This window comes from Sminthopsis crassicaudata, chromosome 3 (assembly GCF_048593235.1).
Source record: "Sminthopsis crassicaudata isolate SCR6 chromosome 3, ASM4859323v1, whole genome shotgun sequence".
Classification (NCBI taxonomy): domain Eukaryota; kingdom Metazoa; phylum Chordata; class Mammalia; order Dasyuromorphia; family Dasyuridae; genus Sminthopsis; species Sminthopsis crassicaudata.
In genome coordinates, this window is record NC_133619.1 from 630,287,468 (window position 1) to 630,310,820 (window position 23,353).

The following is a 23,353-nucleotide window of genomic DNA, read 5'->3' on the forward strand; positions in this document are numbered from 1 at the left end:
CTGCTGATTGTTTTTTATAAAATAATATTATATAACATTTATATACCATAACTTACTCAGCCATTCTCCAGCTGATGGGCATCCACTCGGTTTCCAGTTTCTTGCCACTACAAAAAGGGTTGCCATAAACATTTTTTAACATGTGGGTATGCTCTTTTTGGGATACAAGCCCAGGAGAAACACTGCTGGGTCAAAGAGTATGCACAGCTTGATAGCCCTTTTAGTTGATTGTTTTTTATAAAATAATATTATATAACATTTATATACCATAACTTACTCAGCCATTCTCCAGCTGATGGGCATCCACTCGGTTTCCAGTTTCTTGCCACTACAAAAAGGGTTGCCATAAACATTTTTTAACATGTGGGTATGCTCTTTTTGGGATACAAGCCCAGGAGAAACACTGCTGGGTCAAAGAGTATGCACAGCTTGATAGCCCTTTTAGTCTAGTTCCAAATTGCTTTCCAGAATGGTTGGATCAGTTCATAATTCCACCAACAGTGTATCTGTGGCAGTTTTCCCACATCCCCTCCAACATTTATTGTTATCTTTTCCTGTCATCTTAGTCAATCTGAGAGGTGTGTATTGATACCTCAGTTGTCTTAATCTGCATTTCTCTGATCAATAGTGATTTAGAGCACCTTTCCATATTATTAGAAATGGTTTTAATTTCTTCATCTAAAAATTGTTCATATCCATTGACCGTTTATCAATTGGAGAATGTCTTAAATTCTTATAAACTTGAGTTAGTTTTTTATATATTTTAGAAACGAGACCATTATCAGAACCCTTGAATGTAAAAATGTTTGCCCAGTTTATTGCTTCCCTTCTAATTTTGTCTTCATTGGTTTTGTTTATACAAAAACTCATGTTTTTAAACTCATATAATCAAAATTATCTATTTTATGTTCCATAATGTACTCCTTCTTTGGCCACAAATTTCTTTTTTCTCCACAGATCTGAGAAGTAAACTATCCTTTGTTCTTCTAATTTGCTTATAATATCATTCTTTATGTCTAAATCATGAACCCATTTCAATTTTGTCTTGGTATATGGTGTTAGGTGTGGATCATTGTTTAATTTCTGCCATATTAATTTCCAATTTTCCCAGCAAGTTTTGTCAAATAGTGAGTTCTTATCCGAAAAGCTGGGATCTTCCTTTTGGTTTGTCAAACACTAGATTACTATAGTCATTAACTATTTTGTTCTGTGAACCTATCCTAATCCAGTGATCAAACTACTCTATATCTTAGCCAAATGGTTTTGATGACTGCTGCTTTATAATATAGTTTTAGATCTGGCATAGCATGCCCACCTTCATTTGCAATTTTTTCATTAGTATCCTTGAAATTCTTGATCTTGTGTTCTACCAGATGAACTTTGTTATTATTTTTTTCTAGCTCTGTAAAATAATTTCTTGAGAGTTTGATTGATATGGACATAAAGAAGTAAATTAATTTAGGTAGTATTGTCATTTTTATTATATTTGCTTGGACTACCTATGAGCATCTGATATTTTTCCAGTTGATTAGATCTGACTTTATTTATGTGGAAAGTGTTTAGTAATTGTATTCATTGAATTACTGACTTTGCCTTGGCAGATAGATTCACAAATATTTTATATTATTTATAGTTATTTTAAATGGGATTTCTCTTTATATTTCTCTTGCTGCTGGACTTTGTTGATCATATACATATATATTATATATATATATATAAATGCTGATTTATGTGGATTTATTTTATATCCTGCAACTTTGCTAAAGTTGTGAATTGTTTCTACTATTTTTTTAGTTGATTCTCTAGGATTTTCCAAGTATACCATCATATCATTTGCAAAGAGTGATAATTTGGTCTCTTCGTTACCTAATTTAATTCCTTTAATAATCTTTTTGTCTTCTCTTATTACCAAAGCTAACATTTCTAATGCAACATTGAATAGTAATGGTAGTAGTGGGCAACCTTATTTCACTCCTGATCTTATTGTGAATGATTCTTGTTTGTTCCCATCATCCCATATGATGCTTTCTGATGGTTTTAAAAAGATGCTACTGATTATTTTAAAGAAGACTCCAGTTTGTTCCTATAGTCTCTAGTATTTTTAAAAATTGTCAAATGCTTTTTTTTAGTATTATTTTTTAAAATTAATTTTATAATTATAACATTTTTTGACAGTACATATGCAAAGGAAAAATTGGATTTGGAAGGTATTTTCCAGTCTTTCTTCTCTGGATGTAGCTGATTCTGTCCATCATTGATCAATTGGAATTGGATTAGCTCTTCTCTATGTTGAAGATATCCACTTCCATCAGAATACATCCTCATATAGTATTGTTGTTGAAGTTTATAATGATCTCCTAGTTCTGCTCATTTTACTCAGCATCAGTTGATGTAAGTCTCTCCAAGTTTCTCTGTCATTTTCTTACAGAACAATAATATTCCATAACATTTATATACTATAATTTACCCAACCATTCTCCAATTGATGGGCATTATTCATTTTCCAATTTCTAGCCACTACAAAAAGGGCTGCCACAAACACTTTGGCCCATACAGGTCCCTTTCCCTTCTTTAGTATTTCCTTAGGATATAAGCCCAGTAGTAGCACTGCTGGATCAAAAGGTATGCACAGTTTGATAACTTTTTGGGCATAATTCCAGATTGCTCTCCACCAACAATGCATCAGTATCCCAGTTTTCCCACATCCCCTCCAATATTCATCATTATCAAAAGCTTTTTCTACATCTATTGAGATAATCATATGATTTTTATTAGTTTGATTATTGATATACTCAATTATGCTAATAGTTCTCTAATATTGAACTACTCCTGCATTCCTGGTCCTCTAATACTTATTAGCTATGTGATCCTAGAAAGCAAGTGACTTAACTGAGTTTCCTCAATATCCTGACAAAATGAGGATAGTATTTGCCTTGCTGTAGTTGTGAGATAGTATTTCCAAAGTGCTTGGCAAACCATAGAGAACTATAGAAATGCTAATTATCCTTTTTTGTTGTCATTTTGGATAATAGAGAACTTGGAACTCTTAGCCTGAGACCCAATTATGAAACCCTGTGTTTTGAGAAGTCACTCAGACCCTCTCTTTAATTAACGTTTCTAAAAATTGCTTTTCTTCTTAGTTTTAATAATAACCCAGATAGGAAAATGACATCTTTTTTCACTTATATGTAATATTCATTGCTCCCGAGATTTCCTCACTTGATACATGTTAGCTAAGATGGTATAAAAATCTTTTCCAAGTAAAGAAACTTTTTTTGGTCATATATAACTGAAAATTTTAAATACAGAATGTTTTCAAAGTGAATTTTTATTATTTTCTACAAACATGGCAAATAGAACTAAAAATTAACAGAATTCTTTCAAAATAGGAATTTTGAAAGGCCAGCTTAATTGACTAAGTAAATCTTATAATTAATAGTGTCCTTTTGCATCAAATGGAGCAGTGGATAGAGCTCTGGGCTTGGAATCAGGAAGACTCATCTTCATGGAATTCAAATATAGCCTCAGATACTTCTTACCTGTCATTATTGTTCTTCATAAAGGAAAGCAAACAACAAGCTGTCTGGTCCTGGGCAAGTCACTTCACTCTATTTGCCTCAGTTTTTTAATCTGTAAAATGAATTGAAGAAAGAAAAAGCGACCAGTCCAGTCTCTTTGCCAAGAAAATCCCACAATATGGTCTTAAAGAGTTAGATATAACGGAAATGACTCAACAACAGCAGCAGCAACAATTGGCATCAGATAATATGTTAAGATCTTTAATAATAGTTCACTTGAGTAAGTTAAACTTCTCACTGGCATCTTTTAAAATTTTTTCCAAATTTGGCTTTGATGTAGGAGACAAGAAAGGCCCAGCTGAGCTCAGTTCATAATGATCTAACTTTTTGAATTTGTAATCTATTGTAAAATTTTTAAAAAGGGATAGTTTTGTATCAGTTTGAATAAATGTTTTATAACATCAGTTAAATACTTAGTGATATAAAATTTTCAACATGTAGAAATTAGGATAGCACAAATTCTGAAATGGTTTGATTTTTTTCAAATTTGAAGATAGTTCTTCATGGTCTCTCACAGATTACGTTGAAGTCTTGTTCTTTTGAAAAGATGTAGAGATAGGAGTAACCTCCTGTATTAAAAATGAGCATTTTATTTTTCTACTTTTTATAGAGAATAGATTACTTTTTGATGTCATTAAATGAAAAACATAATTTTCATACTACTTTTTCTTCCTAGTCTGTGAATATCTACTGTCACATCTTACAAATAAAAAATATATATATACATATATATATATTTGTGAGTATTTAGACTAAGAACTAACATGAATTCATCTTTTGAAATATATCTTTTATTGAGTGATGTGTGCTTGAGAAAGCTTTGGAAATCCTTTGCTGATGGATAGGGCAATGTAAAGGACTTTGTGACATAGTCAGATGTGGGACAGTCAGTTGTTTATATTTTATTTAATGAAAATCACCAGAGTTACACCTGCTCTTAGCAGTCAAACTTAGTGATGTTGTCCTTTATCCCAATGGTAGAGACTATCACATTACCATTGAAATACTTTTAATTTCTCAGCTGTTTTTTGGACTATCTTAAAAATGCTTCTGCTTTTGGTTTGTTTTTCCACTCCAAAACAACAGCTGAAAACTTTTCTGAGCCTGTTTTCTTTGTTATTTGCCTTTGATTAATCTACTCAATTCAATGGTACATGTTATAAAGGCTTTCTGAATAGTTGTTAAAAAATAAGCATATGTTAGTAAATGAAATATCCTGGCAATAATGCAATTAATTAACCTTAACCATGAAAATTTTGGGGGGAAACAGGGTATGGTGTTTTTTTTCAAAGAGAAAACATTGAAATAAAAATTTTTGAAACATTATACTCTCCCATCTCTTCCTTTTCCACCACCCAGATACTCTTTCTCTAAGGAAAAAAAAAGTTATTTAAACACTTTTCTCATGGCAGGTAATAGGTAAAGATTAAAGTAGATTCATAAATAGTAAGCAATTCATTTTTCCCTGATAAGGAATTTTCTAGAAAAATCTAAAAACAAATAATCTAAACGTCAGTTATATTTTTAAGATAACCAAAATAGAATTTTTCTTAATAAATATTTGTTGAAATTAATTTATTTTGTTAAGAAAATTTTAAATTTGACTTAATAGGAACAGAAAATAATAACAACCATACTGGCTAGTATTTATATATTGCTTTAAGTTTTGCAAACTGTTTTACAAATATCATCTCATTTTATCTTTACAACAACTCTTGGAGGTAAGTGCTATTATTATCCCCACTTTACAGATGAGGAAATCAGGGCTAACAGGGTGAAGTGACTTATTTGCTCAGGGTCACACAGCTGATAAATGAGGACAGAGTTGAATTCAGGTACTGATTCCAACTCTAGCACCCTATTCATTGGGTTATTTCCCTGTTTCAAATTATTCATTATTCCCTTCTCCTTTTAAAGACTAATTAAAGAACGTTTGTCATTCTGTAGGAAAGGGCAAATGAAACTATCTACCATAAACATTTGAAAGAAGGATTTACTTTAGGTAAACAAATTAGTTCCTTTATCCTGAGTTATCCACATCTAAACTTATGGAATAAAATCTTTGATAGGTCATGAAATTATAGGCTCTGCCAAATCAGAAAGGGTTTGAGTTTGCTCTGCTATTTAACTGTATCTCTGTGGTCCGAGAACCTGCCTGGCTCCTTATTTGCTTGGCCACAAGGTCATGAGGTTTTTTTTGTTCATAGCATCTCTGAGAAGATACCCTAAATTTTTAGAAGATTGTAATTTGTCAGAAATATCAAGATTGATAAAAAATCATAAATCTTGAAACTAAGCCAGCTTTTTGGAATTTTAACCTGGAAATAAGGTTCTGCCTATTCAATATAACAAGTGTTTATGAAAGGCCCTGTACTAGGTATTAAAGAAGCTACTTAAGTTAGTGATGCACACACCCTGTCTTTTTTCCCCTACATTTTAAATCCTCTTTTATTTATCTTCCTCCTTATATACAGAGCTAAAAAGTATTCTGACACATCACAGTTCTTGTACATAGAAATCTCTTTAGGTTGGTCAGGTGCCTTTTTTTTTTTTAAAGGTGTGTTGATATTGAGATAAAATAAAATATTTGTTATATTGATTATATATTATATATTGATTTGTTAAATCAATATTATATATTATACATTGATTTGTTAAATCAGTAAAATATTTGTTATGTAGCACAGTACATTAAGGTTCATAGACATTTGAAGCTAAAACTATATTAGAACAAGATAACTATTATGTTGGTCTAATGGGGCGGGCAAAAACAAAAGGCAGTTACTTTGAGAACATTACTCACTATCATCTGGAAGCCAACTCCAGATGTCATATACCACCTTAGATTTCTACCAGATTGCTTTCAATCCTAGAATGATAAGTCCAACAAACACAACTTGAAGATAGATAACACATTTACTTTGTGAAGATGTTCTACTCCCACTATTGAGTCATATGTCCCAAGAACTTGCCATGAATATCTTGGTTTTTTAGCTTGGGTGACTTTTTAATCTTGCGTTCTATTAACACTTTTTGGTCATGGGCCAGAACATGACCTGGAGAGCAACTAGTGACTTGTAGATAGTTCCCATGAAACTTGTCTTTAAAGCAAGCTCACTGTCCAGAATCATAGGTTCTGACATGAAAAAGAATTCCAGAGGTCATTTTGTCTCATTCATTCCAAAACATCTTCTGTGGTGTTATGGTGGTGACTTTTCCTCTCAGGATCAGCTTTCCATCTGTAAAATCAGAAATAGAATGGGGGTGGAGAGGATTTGTAGGGCAGACCTATGGGGGTCTTACTGTATTTATTGACAGTGCTCGCAAATAAGACTTTATATTAAGTCCTTCTGGCCTGATGTTTTGGACAAAGCTAAGAATTTGTTCTAGAGCTATACCACATCCCAGTTAGTTCAGATGTTTATTTTAAAAACAAACTAAAATAAAAGTTTCAGGATACAAAATAAATCCACATAAATCATCAGCACTCTTATACATCACCAACAAAATCCAACAGCAAGAGATGTAAAGAGAAATTCCTTTAAAATAACTCCCGAAAGGATAATTGTTATCATTGTTTGTTCTGCATTATGGATAGAAGAAAATATACAGACTCCTTTCTCTGGCTTGTGCCACTTGGTTTTTCCCTACACAATTTGGAATTGGAAGGGACCAGGAAAATCTGACCTTAGTCACTTCCCTCCTCAAGAAACTTCAATGGCTGCCTCTCGGTGCTGGGATAAAATGTAAGGCTTTCTATTAAAGCATCTTCTCTCTCTGTTCCTCAGCCCAGACCTGAGATGGCTTTTCTCCTCACCGCCTTCTTTCAAAGCCAAGCTTAGGGCTACCTCCTCCAACAGGAAGTCTTTCGGCATCTCCTCAGGTTGTTCCTTCCCTCTTAATTCCCTCCCAAAGGAAAGACTGTGAATTTATTTCCTATCCTTGTTTCCTCTGAAGAAGAAAGAAGATAGAAGATCCTTTGAGGGGATCAGACTTTTTTGGTTTTGTCTTTATATCACCAGGGCTTCACAGATTGCCTGGTATACCTTTTTCTTTTTTTGGTTTTAAATGTTTTCTTTTTTTCTTTTAACCACTAGTTGCAGTGACTATTTAAAAAAATTACATTAATAGTCTTTTATTTTTTTAAATATATGCAAAGATAATTTTCAACATTCACCTTTGTAAATCCTTGTGTTTCAGGTTTTTCTCCCTTTCCTCTCCCCTCCTCTTGCCCAAAACAGCAAGCAATCTGATATAGTTAAAAATGTGCAATTCTTCTAAACATATTTCGGTTCATCCTGTTGTCCAAGAAGAAAAAGATCAAAAGGGGAAGAAAAAACAAAAGAAAGGAAAAAAAACCCAAGCAACAACAAAGATGAAAATAATATGTTGTAATCCACAGGCAGTATCCCTAGTACTCTCACTGGATGCAGGTGGCTCTTTCCATCACAAATTGTTGAAAAAAAGCAGAGTCCATCACCTGATATATTCTTAATGGATGATTGGGCAAGTAGAAGAAATTGGATTCAACTTTCCTATCTGACACATTATTCCTTCTAAGGCATCCCTTAATAATTTCATGTTTGTCTTGGAAAGACTTCCAGTAGAATAAATTTATTATTTTCCTAGCCACCTTGTTCAGTTTTTGATTGGGACCAAATTCTCTTCTCACTCACTTCCACCTATTATTTCTTCTTTTTCTCTCTAGAGTTATTCCCATATGATGGCCTTCTAATATTTTAAGATTGTGCTCCTGGTTTTTTTAAGTATTTCCTCCAGGCTAAGCATCATCAGTTCTTTCTTCTCATATGTTATCAGGTCATCTTTGTAGTTAATGTTTTCATTTAAGACTAAAGTAAATAATTTTATTTAGCATAATTAACATTTTATTAAACATAATGTAAATAGAGCATGACTTACTAACTTTAAAATCTTGTTAATATGGCAGTTGTGTGGGGCAGCTAGGTGGCGCAGTGAATAGAGCACCAGCCTTGAATTCAGGAGGACCTGAGTTCAAATCTGGTCTCAAGACACTTAACACTTCCTAGCTGTGTGACCCTGGGCAAGTCACTTAACCCCAGCCTCAGGGGGAAAAAAAAAAGAATATGGCAATTATGCTCTGAAGGAAAAAATAAGGAATTTTAAGATATGTGGGCTTGTATAGTATGTAGTATTTTTTAAATTAACCTATTTTTAACCAGATCTCCAAGTATAAATTGTACCTTCTAGGCAGGCTTTATTAAGACTTTTTAAAAGCCTTTCAGAACATCATGAAATCAATCAGAAATTTATTCTTAATTGCAGCATTTTTAGTCTTAAGCAAACAGATAATATATTCGTTCAGAAGTAGCAAATTTAGGTTTTTCCATTTTGTTCTGATTTTACCCTCCCAACCTGACTTATATGGAAATATGTAAAAAATGAATGTCTATGTATAACCTAAAAAATGAATTTAAAAAAGTAGCAAATTTGGTTTTATTACATAGAGTTTAAGGAAAACCATCCAGTGATGGACCACAGGAGTCCTAAAGAACCTGAATACTGATATTTTTAGTCAACAGAAAAGCCTGGTGGGAAAGCAGGTCAGTAATCATATTATAAGCTTAATTGTTTCAGAGAAGTCTAAAATCCTTAAGTATTTACTAAGTTTATAGTTTGCTAAATTTACATGTATGCCTATTATGTATTTAAGAAAAGGTGGTAATGTTTTAAGGGGGGGAAATTGGAAATACAGTTCATGCAGGTAACATAATACAGGTAACAAATAGGATATGGATAGGATAGTTGCTATATGGTACTTTATAAATAGATTGGATATTTATGATGGTATTTTAAGTCTTAAGTTGAGAAGAACGCAACAATTGTCATATTTCTCTTTTTGTAGAAGTGACCAATTATAATTGATTAATTTTCTTTAGAGAATGGCAGGCTAATTGAAACTCTAAGATTTTTATTGAAATCTTTACTTTACTAGATAAAAGATTGAAGAGCTGTGACTTAGACCAAAACTCTGCAGGCTTTTGTTATTTATGTTGTTTTCCTGAATACATGTCCATGAAATGTAGCTTTCTTAGTGTGGGGGGGAAGGTGGTTTTTAGCTCATTTTATTAAATATAAATTTATTATTTACTGCTCCCAGAAAATTTCAGAAATCTACTTGCTAGTCAATTTTTTTTTTGTCTTACCAGAGACCAACTGAATCTACTCTCTTTATTCCAATTGCTTCAGTAAACAAACAAACAAAAACAGCTCACATTTCAAGTTTTCTGTCAGTTTGGATTCTAAATAAGCTCATTGTATTTTTCTGGATTTTTAAGTTTAGTTAGCTTCTACCATATATTCAGTCTTTCTTCATTTCGTGGTCCCCCACAAAAACACATTTCTCTCTGTAAGTATTATACAGAAAATCAATATAGCATTATAGCTGAGGGACATGAGAGATTTTAGAGAAGCAAGCATCACTCTGCTGGACTCTTGTCCTACTCATTCAGAAAAGAAGAGACTAACTTCATTTTGCTAGTTTAAAAAGTAAGAGTGTGTGTGTGTGTGTGAGAGTGAGTGTGAGAGAGTGTGTGTGTGTCTGTGTGTGTGTGTGTGTGTGTGTGTAGACAGATAGCTTGGGAATTTAAAAAAAATTGAATTTAAGAGTGACAGCCTATTTGACTTTGGGCAAGGTGCAACCTACTCAGGTTCTTCATATGTGAAAGAAGTATTACTTGGCTTCTGAGGTTTTATTCCTCCTCAAAACTGTGATCCATAAGATTTCCTCTTTAATACTATTTATAGGGAAATTTTAAAAAAAGAGAAGGAAGTGGTGATTTTAAAGAACTAGTGTAACTTTGGCAAAAAAGGTCATACATGTTACAATTTAGGGCTTTTGTTTGGATGCGGAAGAAAAGAATCATGATAGTTATACAAAAAAAAAAAGAAAAACGAAAAGAGTATTACTCAAACTTAAAAAAAATATACAGAAGGCAGCAGAATAAAATTCAAAAGGTGTCAAAGACAATACAATTTATCACTACCATAAATGTATTTTAAAAGATCAAACTATATCTTTTTGATTCATAGTTTGATATACTGTTTTTCTAGCCTTCTTTGTATGTAGAAATAATCATTTTTTAAAATGATTTTTAAGTCACTGTTTTTAAAAAAACAAGTCATACCAGACTCCTGTTTAGTTTATTGGCTAGGTTATTAGCCTAATATATCATAGTATTAGGAGCACAGTAAACAAAAACTTGTCAGATTTTAGAAAAGTTCTCTCATGCTTTCTTTGTGGAGAAAAAATGAGAAAGATATGATATATAATAGTAAATTTCAGTAGATATGGAACTGGTTGAGTTGCTGAATCATTAATGGTTCATGTCAGTTTTGAAGGCCCTCTAGTGGAGAACCTTGGGGAATCTGTTCAAGGCTCTGTACTGTTTATTTACATTATCAATGATGTGAGAAAAGGCATAGTGCGCTGCTAATAAAATCTACAATTGACAGAACCAGAAGAGGATAACTGACACAGTGTCAGAATCCTAGATATCAACAGGCTGAAAATGGTAGGAATAATCATTATTATTATTTTGTTTTTATTTTTATTTTCCTCAGTTACATATAAAAATAACATTTGGGAGATTATATACTTTTAAAAAAAATATTTCCTTATGAATCATGTTGGGAAAGAAAAATCAGAATAAAAGGGAAAAATCATGAGAAGAAAATAAAAACAGAAGGAAAAGAAAAAATAGTGAACATAGCAGGTGTTGAGTTATATTTAGTCTCCAAAGCTCTTTTTGGACGTGGATGACGTTTTCCATCGAAAGTACATTTGTTTTGCTTTGGATCACTGAACCGCTGAGAAAAACCAAGTTTGTCATAGTTGATCGTTGCACAATCTTGCTATTACTTATGTATAATGTATTCCTGATTCTGCTTGTTTCGCTCAGCATCAATTTATGTAAATCTTTTGAGGTCTTTCTAAAATCAGCTTTTTAATCATTTCTTAAAGAAATTGCATTACTTTCATCTCACAACTTATTCAGTCATTCCCCAATTGATGGGCATCTACTCATTTTCTAATTCTTTGCCTCTACAAAAAGAGCTGCTACAAAAATTTTTCTATGTGAGCCCCTTTCCCTCTTTTATGATTTCCTTAGGGTACAGACCCAGTATAGACACTGTTGGGTCAAAGGGTATGCACAGTTTGATCGCCCTTTGGGCATAGTTACATATTGCTCTCCAAAGTGGTTGGAGCATATGAAATGCAATTTAATAGCTGCAATCAGAGATTAGCCCTTAATGAATAAGGAAGTGATAGTTCCTCTTAACGCTGCCCAGCTCAGATCACATATGATACTAATAATATTAAATGATCTCTGAGGTGCCTCAGAGCTCTCAGTTTATGATTTTAAGTAGAGGTGATGAAGGCCCTGATGATAAGTAAATAAAACATTTTTATTTGAGTAGAAATACATTTTAAAAGCATCTTGTAAAATCAGTTTTGATTTTCATGGATTTTTTTTGCTGAGGCAATTGGGGTTAAGTGACTTGCCCAGGGTCACACAGCTAGGCAGTATTAAGTGTTTCAGACAAGATTTGAGCTCAGGTTCTTCTGAATTCAGGGCTGGTGCTCTATCTACCGTGCTACCTAGCTGCCCCCAGGTATCATGGATTTTACTAAACAAAACAATGCAATTTCATAATATATAAGGAAATTGCAAGGGGAGAGAAAGTTGAGAAATTTCCAGATAAATGATCTTATAGGAATCAGAGTTTTAGGCCAATATTTTGATCTTTTCACCTCAACCCTGTCACCCTCCATTTTCTTTCTTTTTTTTTTTTTTTCCGATAATTGCATTGTTGTTTTTCCATTGTTGAGCAAGCTATGCCTTGCTATTTGTTTCTTTGAAGCTTTTGGTTTTTCTGCCTTCGACATCTTGATGCCATACTGAATGAAATGCAGCTTTAGACAAAGCCTCTTTGTTGTTCATATACTTTCTATACTCTTCCTGGATGTCAAAGTCCCATTGATCCAATGGTCCTTCTGGTCCATTTTGTAATCCACCTCCTCAATGCTATCTATGACTAAGTAATCCATCATACTTCAATAACATTGCATAACTGTTGGAGATGCCAAATAAATCTCCCACCTGCTTTGTTTCTTCAGTCACTCACCAATTTCCCAAACGCCATACTTTTCATTGATGGACTTATCAACTTCTTGCCAAATCCAGGATCTTTGTCAGTGTCAATGGCCTCATCTTTTATTTTGGACTTCTTGAAATAGCTGTGTCACTTCTCTTTGTTGGTTGTGCTTCCTGGTTTGTTTTCATTTTTTTTTCCTGTTCTCAGTCCTGTTCCCGATTTCACCCTTATTCGTGATGTTGGCTCCCATTCTTTTTCTCTTTGAACACATAAACTCTAGAGTCTTAAAGAAAATGTTCATGTCAGCCTTCAGAGGGATTTTTCTCATCCAGCTTTTGTTTATCTTTTTTCTTCAGTTTCTTTTTCTGAATGTCCTATCCCAAATAGAAAAGGATCTATTTTAGCTTACTGATGACAATATTGTTTGTGGCCAGTAGAGTCCATCTCCATTATAGGACAATGAGTTTTGTTTAGATAAGGGTAGTGGAGATTTCTTGTCTGCATGCTCACCATCCAGATCTACCACATAGGCCATGTGGCCTGGCAGGAACAGCTCCTTTTGTTCACGAGCTTTGTTAAAAGAACATAGGGTAAACAATATAGTCCAAATGCTTCTTAAATTCAGTCTTATTCTCAGAAGCTTCATCTTTCTTTGTTTCTGAGTTTTCTCCATCATCTTTTCTTCTTTCTTGATGCTGGCGATCTCATCTCAATTCTTCCAGGGAAAGACAAATCTACGTCAATCAATTTTTGTTTGTTGATGGGATTATTTTTTTTAAGTATGTGTATATATTTCCTTTCAAAGAGACCTCCCTTGGTATACCAAGTATATGTCCTTATATCTGGACCTATGTAGTTTCTATAGATGAACTGGACAAGTAGCTTTGTGAAAACAGAATTAGAAAACACCTAGGTATTTTAGAAATTCAAATTCAGATTTCTCTGCTTCCCATGCTTTTTTTTGTCAATAAAATTCTTTAACATTTATATAATTTACCTGGAGCCAAAGATAGTGAGGAATGTTAAGTTTACAGTTAAGTTGAACCATTGAAATCAGTAGCTCTCAAAAGATATAACTGAAGGGTTACTATAAAATGGAACATTTCAGGCAGTGGCTAGGGAAGAGTGTTAAGTCTTTTCGCATATAGATGCTGTCACCATAGATATGTCATGGACAGCTTTTTCATTTTTGGATTTGGTGTATATATATATATATATATATATATATATATGTGTGTGTGTGTGTGTGTGTGTATTTATTTTCTTTTATGGACCCCATTGATTAATTTTTTGTGGAATGTGCATTTTTGTTCTCTAGGGTAAGAAGCAAAATCAATATAAAAGACAGTATGATTTTTCTAATGCCTTTGCCACAGTTTTATTCTAAGGATTACTCATCATACCACATTATTTACTTGTCACTTTCTCAATAATCATAATAATATTTTATTTTGTGGCCAACCATTGACTAAAATGTGGAAAGTGTCACAGTGGAACTCTATATTTCCTTCACAAAGGAGAGCTAAAGTTCACAGAAGACCTTGATGAACACCCATGTCTGTTGTTGTTGCTGTTGCTATGAGCATCAAGTTTTTGTTTTTAATCAGATAATAGGGCAGATGGTCATGTCTTGCTCACATAGTTCTGTCTGTGACCTTGGGGCACTGAGGAGATGCCTGCTTGCAGCTGACTTGGCTTCCTTAATAATTTCTGCATTCTGTGCCTATGGATAAGTGTTTCCAGAAATATTCTAAGCAGCCTATAAATTGTTTATAAGTCAAGTCAGGCATGCTTTTCGTTGGGCAGAATGGGATAGGGGGGAAATGGATAAAGTTAATTAACTTGGGCTTAGCTCTTTGAGATCATCCTTAGTTTTCAATAACACAGTGGTTCTCTGGTTCCAATTCTAGAAGTGTTTTTTGCTAGACTCAAATATGCAGTGAGAATTTCTCACCTATTTTCATCTCATTGATGGTTTTACACATTCTTCCAGATTCCTCCAACATTTCTAGAAATTACTTTGAACTGATGGGAAGTGGTCATTCAGAATATATTCTTTTTCCTAGGACCTTGATTAGTTACAGTGCAGATATATTCAAATTTACTATTTTAAATGATGATTCAGCTTTCTGGATTACTTTTCTTCTTTTTAAAAATTTGTTGAAATTTTGTATAGATATGCATGGATAATTTGCAACATTTACCCTTACAAAACTTTGTGTTCTAATTTTTTTCCCTCCCTTTCCCTCACTCCCTCCCCTAGACAGGAAGTTATTTAATATTTGTTAAACACATGAAATTCATCTACATATCTTTCCACAAATATCATGCTGCATAAGAAAAATCAAATCAAAAAGGAAAAAAAAAGCAGAAAACAAAATTCAAGCAAACAACAACAAAAAAAGTGAAAATTCTGTGTTGTGATCCACACTCAGTTCCCACAATGCTCTCTATGGGTGTAGATGAAGATGTAGGTCTTAATCAAAAGACCATTGGAACTGGCCTGAATCATCTCATTGTTGAAGAAAAACATGTCTATCAGAATTTATCATCGTATAATTTTCTTGTTGCCATGTATAATAATTTCCTGGTTCTGCTGATTTCATGCAACATCAGTTCATGTAAGTCTCTCCAGGCCTTTCTGAAATCTACTGCTGATCATTTCTTACAGAACAATAATATTCCATAGCATTCATATACCACAATTTATTCAGCCATTCCCAGCTGATGGGCATCCATTCAGTGTCCAGTTTCTGAGCCTTACAAAAAGGGCTACCCCAAACGTTTTTGCACATGTGGGTCTCTTTCCCTCCTTTATGATCTCTTTGGGATATAAACCCAGTGGAGTTTTTTTTTTTTTTTTTTTTCCCCCTGAGGCTGGGCTTAAGTGATTTGCTCAGGGTCACACAGCTAGGAAGAGTTAAGTGTCTGAGACCAGATTTGAACTCAGGTCCTCTTGAATTCAAGGCTGGTGCTCTATCCACTGCGCCACCTAGCTACCCCCCCCCCCCAGTGGAGTTTGATAGCCCTTTAGGCATAGTTCCAAATTGCTGTCCAGAATGGTTGGATCAGTTCACAACTCCACCAACAATGTATTAGTGTCTCAGTTTTCCCACATCTTCTCCAACACTTGTCATTGTCTTTTCCTGTCATCTTGGCCAATTTGAGAGGTATTTAGCTATACCTCAGAGTTGTCTTAATTTGTTTTTCTCTGATCAATAGTGAATTTAGAGCTTCTTTTCATATGACTAGAAATGCTTTTAATTTTTTCATCTGAAAATTGTCTATTCATATCATTTGACTATGTTTCATTTGGAGAATAGCTTGAATTCCTATAAATTTGAGTCAGTCATTGATTTGACTATTTTGCCCTGTGAACCTAACCTATTCCACTGATCAAATTACTCTATTTCTTAGCCAATACCAAATGATTTTGATGACTGCTGTTTTATAATACAGTTTTAGGTTACAGCTAGGCTACCTATATTTGTATTTTTTTCCTTTAATTCCCTTGAAATTCTTAACTTTTTGTTCTTCTAGATAAACTTTATTATTTTTTTTCTAGCTTTGTAAAATAATTTCTTGGAAGTTTCATTGGTATGGCCCTGAAGAAGTAAATTAATTTAGGTAATAGTATCATTTTTTTTATATTAGCCCAGCCTACTCATGAACATTTGATATTTTTACAATTGATTAGATCTGATTTTATTTGTGTGAAAGTGTTTTGTAGTTGTGTTCATATAGTCCCTGACTTTGTCTTGACAGGGAGACTCCCAAATATTTATATTATCAACCATTATTTTAAATGGAATTTCTCTTTGTATCGCTTGCTGCTGGACTTTGTTGGTAATTTATAAAATACTGATGATTTTGTATCCTGCAACTTCACTAAAGTTGTAAATTGTTTCTAGTAGTTTTTTAGTCGATTCTCTAAGTATATCATCATTATCATCTGCAAAGAGTGATAATTTGGTTTCCTCAATTCCTTTAATGTACAGGGCCAGTATTGAATAAGTCCATGTACAGTAAGAATCCAGTTCAGATAATACTTGAAACTTCCCTATTTAAGGCAAATAATTCAAAGCATTGGCTTACTACCTCCCTTAATGAATGAAAGACATGAGATAAATTTAGGATAATCTTGATAGAAAATGCATGTGACAGGAATAAGGCAGCACAACTCTGCTATTTACGATTTTGTTTTGACAAATACCTTGTTATTAATAGTTAATATTATTTACAACCATGTTACAATAAATATATTATTATTGCTAATTAGAGTGGAATTAAAATGTCAAAGTATGGTCTATGCATTAACCCTGGAATGTAAATAGCGTCACCTGGAGGTAGCTGGTATTAATGTAATACTAACTTAAAAAGTATATAAATCCTGCCTCTCAGATTAATAAATAAAGATTGCAAAGCATATCTTCTTCCTGGTATTCAATTCACATTTACACTCTCGGTATTCATTGGAATTGGACTCTGGTACTTAATCTCTTTTTCTTCTCTTATTGCCAAAGCTAACATTTTTAATATCAAATAGTAATGGTGATAATGGGAAACCTTGTTTATCTCTAATCTTATTGGTTCTAGTTTATCTCCGTTACATATGATGCTTGCTGATGATTTTAAATAGCTACTATTGATCATTTTAAGGAAAACTCCACTTATTCCTATACGCTCTAATGTTTTTAACAGGAATGTGTATTGGATTTTGTCAAATGCTTTTTCTGCCTCTATTGAGATAATCATATGATTTTTTTTTGGTTATTGATTTAGTCAATTATGCCAGTAGTTTTGCTAATATTGAACAATTCCTGAATTCCTGGTATAAATCCTACTTGGTCATAGTGTTTTATCCTGGGGATAATTTACTATGATCTGTTTGCTAATATTTTATTTAAATTAATATTGAAATATATAATATAACAATAATTTTATATAATCCCCTTTCTTCCTCTAGTTTCTTTTTTATATCATCACATTAAAATCAAATTATAGCTACACCCTCTAATGCTAATATTTGCATCAATTTTTTTTTTTTTTGCTGAGGCAATTGGGTTTTAAGTGACTTGCCCAGGATCACACAGCTAGTAAATGTTAAGTGTCTGAGATCAGATTTAGACTCTGGTCCCCCTGACTTTAGGGCTGGTACTCGCATAAATTTTCATTAGAGAAATTGGTCTATAATTTTCTTTCTCTGTTTTAATCCTACCTAGTTTAGGCATTATTAGGACCATATCTGTGTCATAAAGGGAATTTGATAGGACCTTTTCTTTGCTTATTTTTCTACATAGTTTGCATAGAATTGGAATTAATTGTTCTTTAAATCTTTGATAGAATTCACATATAAGTCCATCTGGCCCTGGAGATTTTTTTCTTAGGGAGTTGATTTCTTTTACTAAAATGTGACTATATAAAAAGTTTATTTCTTCTTCTGCTGATTTGGGTAATCTATATTTTTGTAAGTATTCCTCCATTTTACTTAGATTATCAGATTTGTTGACATATAGTTGGGCAAAATAACTCCTAATTATTGCTCTAATTTCCTTTTCATTAATGGAAAGTTTCTTCTTTTCATTTTTGATACTAACAATTTGATTTTCTTCTTTCCTTTTTCTAATGAATTTAACTACAGATTTATTTTCATAAAACCAACTTTTACTTTTGTTTATTAATTCAATTGTTTTCTTTCAATTTTATTACTTTCCCCATTTATTTTCAGAATTTCAAATTTGGTATTTAATTGGGGGGTTTTAATTTTTTCATTTCCTAGATTTTTTAGTTGCATGCCCAAATTTATTGATCTTCTCTTTCTCTATTTTATGCAAGTAAGCATTTAGAGATATAAAACTTACTCTAAGAAATGCTTTGGCTGCATCCCATAAATTTTGGCATGTTGTCTCATTATTGTCATTTTCTTGGATGAAATTATCAGTTGTGTCTATGATTTGTTGTTTCAATCACTCATTATTTAGGATTATAATATTTAGTTTCCCAGAGGAATTCCATTTGTTTCTAAGAAAAAAACCAGACTTAAACAAAAAATTTGAGAAACAGAAAAAGAAATGACCAGCAGGAGGAATACAGAGAGGCTTGGAGAGACTTGCATCAACTGATGCTGAGTGAAATGAATAGAGCCAGAAGATCATTGTACACTTCAACAACAATACTGTATGAGGATGTATTCTGATGGAAGTGGATATCTTCAACATATGGAAGATCCAACTCACTTCCAGTTGATCAATGATGGACAGAAACAACTACACCCAGAGAAGGAACACTGGGAAGTGAATGTAAATTGTTAGCACTACTGTCTATCTACCAGGTTACTTATACCTTCGGAATCTAATACTTAATGTGCAACAAGAAAATGTTATTTACACACATATATTGTATCTAGGTTATACTGTAACACATGTAATATGTATGGGATTGCCTGTCATCAAGGGGAGGGAGTAGAGGGAGGGAGGGGATAATTTGGAAAAATGAATACAAGGGATAATGTTATTAAAAAAATTACTCATGCATAAATAATGTCAAAAAATTTATAAATAAAATTAAAATAAAAAGAATATTTAGTTTCCAGTTAATTTTTGGTCTTTTCCCCTGGCCTTTTGTTGCATGTAATTATTACATTATGATTTCAAAAAATGCATTTACTATTTCTGATTTTGAGGTGATTGGTGAATTCTTTCATTGGCTATTTTACCTTCACTAAAACCAGTTCAGAGACTTGATCTGGTGTTGATCTGAAGGAATCCAGGAAGAGCTCAGACAAAGACCTGGCTACTCTCTGCTACCTTGGCTCTGTCCCTCCTGATTTCCTGGATTACTTTTCTTTTGAAACTTTGCTTACTGTTTTTCCAATCTGAGGTTGTTCTCAGAGATGACTTTTATATTGTATATTTGGCACACTATTTGCTAGAATCTAGAACTCAAAAAAAAAAAAAAAAAAGGTATTGGAAAGGTGTTGTTAGAAGCATTTCCTAACACTTGTGAGAATCTTGAAAATTCCTGTCCAAGATAAATACAGAATCATTATAAATTTAAAAAGATAATCAGTCCAGATTGTGCTTGAGTTTTAGAATGTTAGATGTGACAGTAAACTTTTAGTAGATTGCAGAGTATGAAAGGGAAAAGTTGTTTATTTGGTATTGGATTAGTGGACTGATACTGGCCCCCTAAATAGCAACTTTTAAATGGGCTTTATTCTTATGTCCATATTAGTCTGTTGGCTTAGTTGGTGCCTGTTTTGTACTGCTTAGATACTAGCCAAGGCATCTAGGTGACAGGGTCTGACTGTTGTTCTTTGTACAGAATAAGAATATTGCATGTAAGGATTATATCTGTTTTCTTTGCATCTTCCTAAGTAAGTAATAAGGGTTATATTTGTCAGAGCCATTTAGTAAATTGTTGATTGTTATGCTCCTTTTGGTATCTTACATAGTCAGTTCTCAGTTATATGTGCTAAGGGAAGAAGTGTCAAGAAAATGATAAGATGCATAATCCAAAAATTGTTTTGAATTACTAAGAGAAATTGTACACTTAGGCAATGCTTTCCTTCTTTCTTTGGCCAGCAACAATTTGTTAGTCATTACTTTAGTCATTAGTTTAAAATCATTCTTGATATTGGGAAAGAAGACAATTCCATAAATCAGATAATAATGTTTGCAGATGATAATGAATTGATATGCTTGCTTATTTTTCTGTAACTTGATTTTTGAGGAAAAATCCTCCACACTGTGTAATGACACAGGAATGTTTGGATTAGATAATTTAAAAAGCTGGCTTGTATAAAAAATGCATAGCTATTTTATATTATTTTCAATAAAATTATATACTTAAAACAGATTAATTTCAATGTTTCATTTTTAACGACAGGCACTGTATAAGTGGGCACATGGAATATACATGAAAATATATAGATATGTGTGCGGACACACATAAATGTTTATACAAATTTTGAAAAATTGGACTCCTTATCTAAGTGATTATATAAGTAACACATCCTATTAAATATTGAGAAAGGAGAAAAAAATTTGAGATAACTAATCCTTTTTTGGTTTTCATTTCCAATGGTAAAGAAATATTTAAATCTCCTAAACTTGGTCAGTTTGGAAGATGTTATTTGGATATGTGAATTGGACGTTATTTTAGAATTTGAAAAGCTGAACATTGTCTCTTTTTCTTCCCTTCCCCTCTTCTCTCTCACAGCTACGGATAACGGTCTGGTCCTTGTGTACAAAATCTGTGTCTTATATCAAGTATCCTAAAGCCTGTCAGCAAGGTGAGTATATCAAAACTCTTCTCAGGACAGTGTTTTTAATAGGGCACCAAAGAAGAGTCAAGGTTGCATATACTGATCAAGCTTGTGCTATTGAATCCCCTTCAATTGATCGCTATTTGTCTATCCAAGGGACTCTTAGCTAGAGCAAAAATAGGACTCGGACAGATCCTGGTTCTGATCTTTCTATTGACTCACTTTATAATCTTGGGGAAATTGATCATCTTTGTTTCTGTCTGTCTTATTTTAAAAGGGAAATTTTATTATCATCCTCCTAGGAATGAAATAAATGAAAGCTTACTGTGTTCCAGGGACTGTGCCAAGCACTAGAGATAGAGTCTGTGCCCTCAAAAAGGGAATATTCTAATAGAGGCAAAGAACACAACAATCCACATAGGGGAGTGGTTTCTAGGGAAGGGAATTTGGGTCTGGAAAGTCACAGGTATGATGAATTCATCCTCAGGGCAGGCAAGTATCACATCCTTTCTGGAAGTGATTGATTTGGTTATTGTGCACAGAACAGGTGGTAGAAAGAAAGCCCAGTTAGATGACTAGATGGCATGGCCCAGCTGGCCAACGGTCTTTAGATGAGACTACACCGAGGAGCTCAGGCAGATATTTGTGAGGATAATTGAGCTGGCCACTGTACTTAACATGAAGTCCTCTGAGCCCTTAAGGGGAAAGGGCTTTGGGAATTTGTTATTCATCTCACTAGTTTACTTGCATAAATATATGAAACAATAGCAGCTTCATTTATTCTAACCACCAAAAATGAACTAGGTGTTCCATTCTTGAATCAGCAAAATCAGGCATAGTTTTCATAGGAAATGATCGGAATAATGTGCTAGATTATCTAAATTATTTGTTGTTTTTCTTTTAGGAGTCAAAAAAAGTACTTTTATGTTTCCACAAGAGATTGCAAAATTATGTGTTTGAATAAAATGGCTTTATTATTTGTATCGTTTATCATCATCACACAGTTAAGCATATTATCTGAGTGTAATGTCCTTTCTTAAAAGCAAGGTATCTATCAGGTGATTCCCTGATCCTTATATTCAATTCTACTCTTTCTCATGAATTTCAGCCTCCCGTCACCAAACTTCATATTGGATATTTCCAACAGGATGTCCCATTAACATCTTAAATTCAACATGTCCAAAAAAAAACCCAATTCATTTTCGTCCCACCTGTCCCCTAAATTTCAGGGTAGCTCTATCCTTTTAGAAATCCAGCTTTATAGTCTTGTAATTATCTTTGACTCTTCCCTCCCATTTATCCTCACCACAATTTACTGAAACTTAAATCAATTCTATTGCCATAAAATCTCTTGCTCTCTGTCTTCTTTCCTTACTTTTTCAGCCACAATCCTAGTTCAAGTCCTCATTATCTCCTACCTGGATTATTACATTAACCTCCTAATAGGTTTCCCTGTATCCAGGTTCTTCCATCTGAAATTCATCTTGCATTTAACTTAACAAATTGTGTCCTAAAGCATGTCTGACCATGTCCCTCTTGTGCAAGAAGTCCCAGTAGAAACAACTAAATAAAAAAACTGCTATAAATCACTAATAGAGAATTGAAAAGTAAAATAAATCCCACAGTATTCATCAGATGACAGAAATGGAAAATGACACTTGTAAGATTGTGGGAGAATTGACATATTAATAACCTATTGATGAAAAATGGCATGGACTGTCTTGGAAAGCAGTTTGGAGTTTTAACCTTGAAAATTGTTAAATTATGCATACCTTTTGACCCCAATGCAAAACATTACTAACATATGCCCCAAAGATAGTGAAGAGGGAAAGGATTCTTGGAAAAATATTTATAGCAACCTTTTTTTTATTGTAGCAAAGAACTGGAAACAAATTGGGCTTCTGTCATTTGAAGAACAACTGAACAAGTAATGGATGTTGAATGTAATGTAATCAGTGAAGCATATGTTAATTACTTAATATGTGCTAGGCACTCTACTAAAAATTGAATTTACAAAGAGAAAGTAAAAATAGCTCTGCCCTCAAAGAGCTTCCATTCTGATAGGGTGATAACCTGTACAGAAAGAGGTGTATAGAAATTACATAGAGAATAAGCGTAAAGGAGTCTTGTGGAGAAGGGCATTTCCAGCCAGGTGGAGGTGAGGAGGGAAAGCACTCCAGGCCTCAGGAAGACAGGGGATGAGGCATCCAGGTCAAGGAACAGCAAGTAGCCCTGCCTAGCTGCACCATGGAATTTATGGAGGGGAGAGTGAGTATTATGTAAAAAGAATGGGAAGGTAGGAAGGGTCCACATTTTAGATGTTTATGTTTGGTTGTAGGAGGTGATAGGAGCTACTGGAGAATGTTGAATA

The 23,353-nt window shown here is 33.3% G+C and overlaps 1 protein-coding gene and 1 pseudogene across 3 annotated transcripts in view; one reads left to right on the forward strand and one right to left on the reverse strand.

Moving 5' to 3' along the window:
- The window catches only part of WRAP73 (WD repeat containing, antisense to TP73), a 47,283-nt gene that overhangs the window by 9,827 nt on the left and 14,103 nt on the right, over positions 1–23,353 (forward strand). For all 3 annotated transcript variants that reach the window (XM_074306474.1, XM_074306476.1, XM_074306475.1), the window contains one exon: positions 20,937–21,009. In XM_074306474.1, coding sequence (XP_074162575.1) covers positions 20,937–21,009 — 73 coding nt within the window. The remainder of the gene's footprint in view (positions 1–20,936; positions 21,010–23,353) is intronic.
- LOC141559765 (protein Red pseudogene) lies at positions 11,725–13,251 on the reverse strand (annotated as a pseudogene).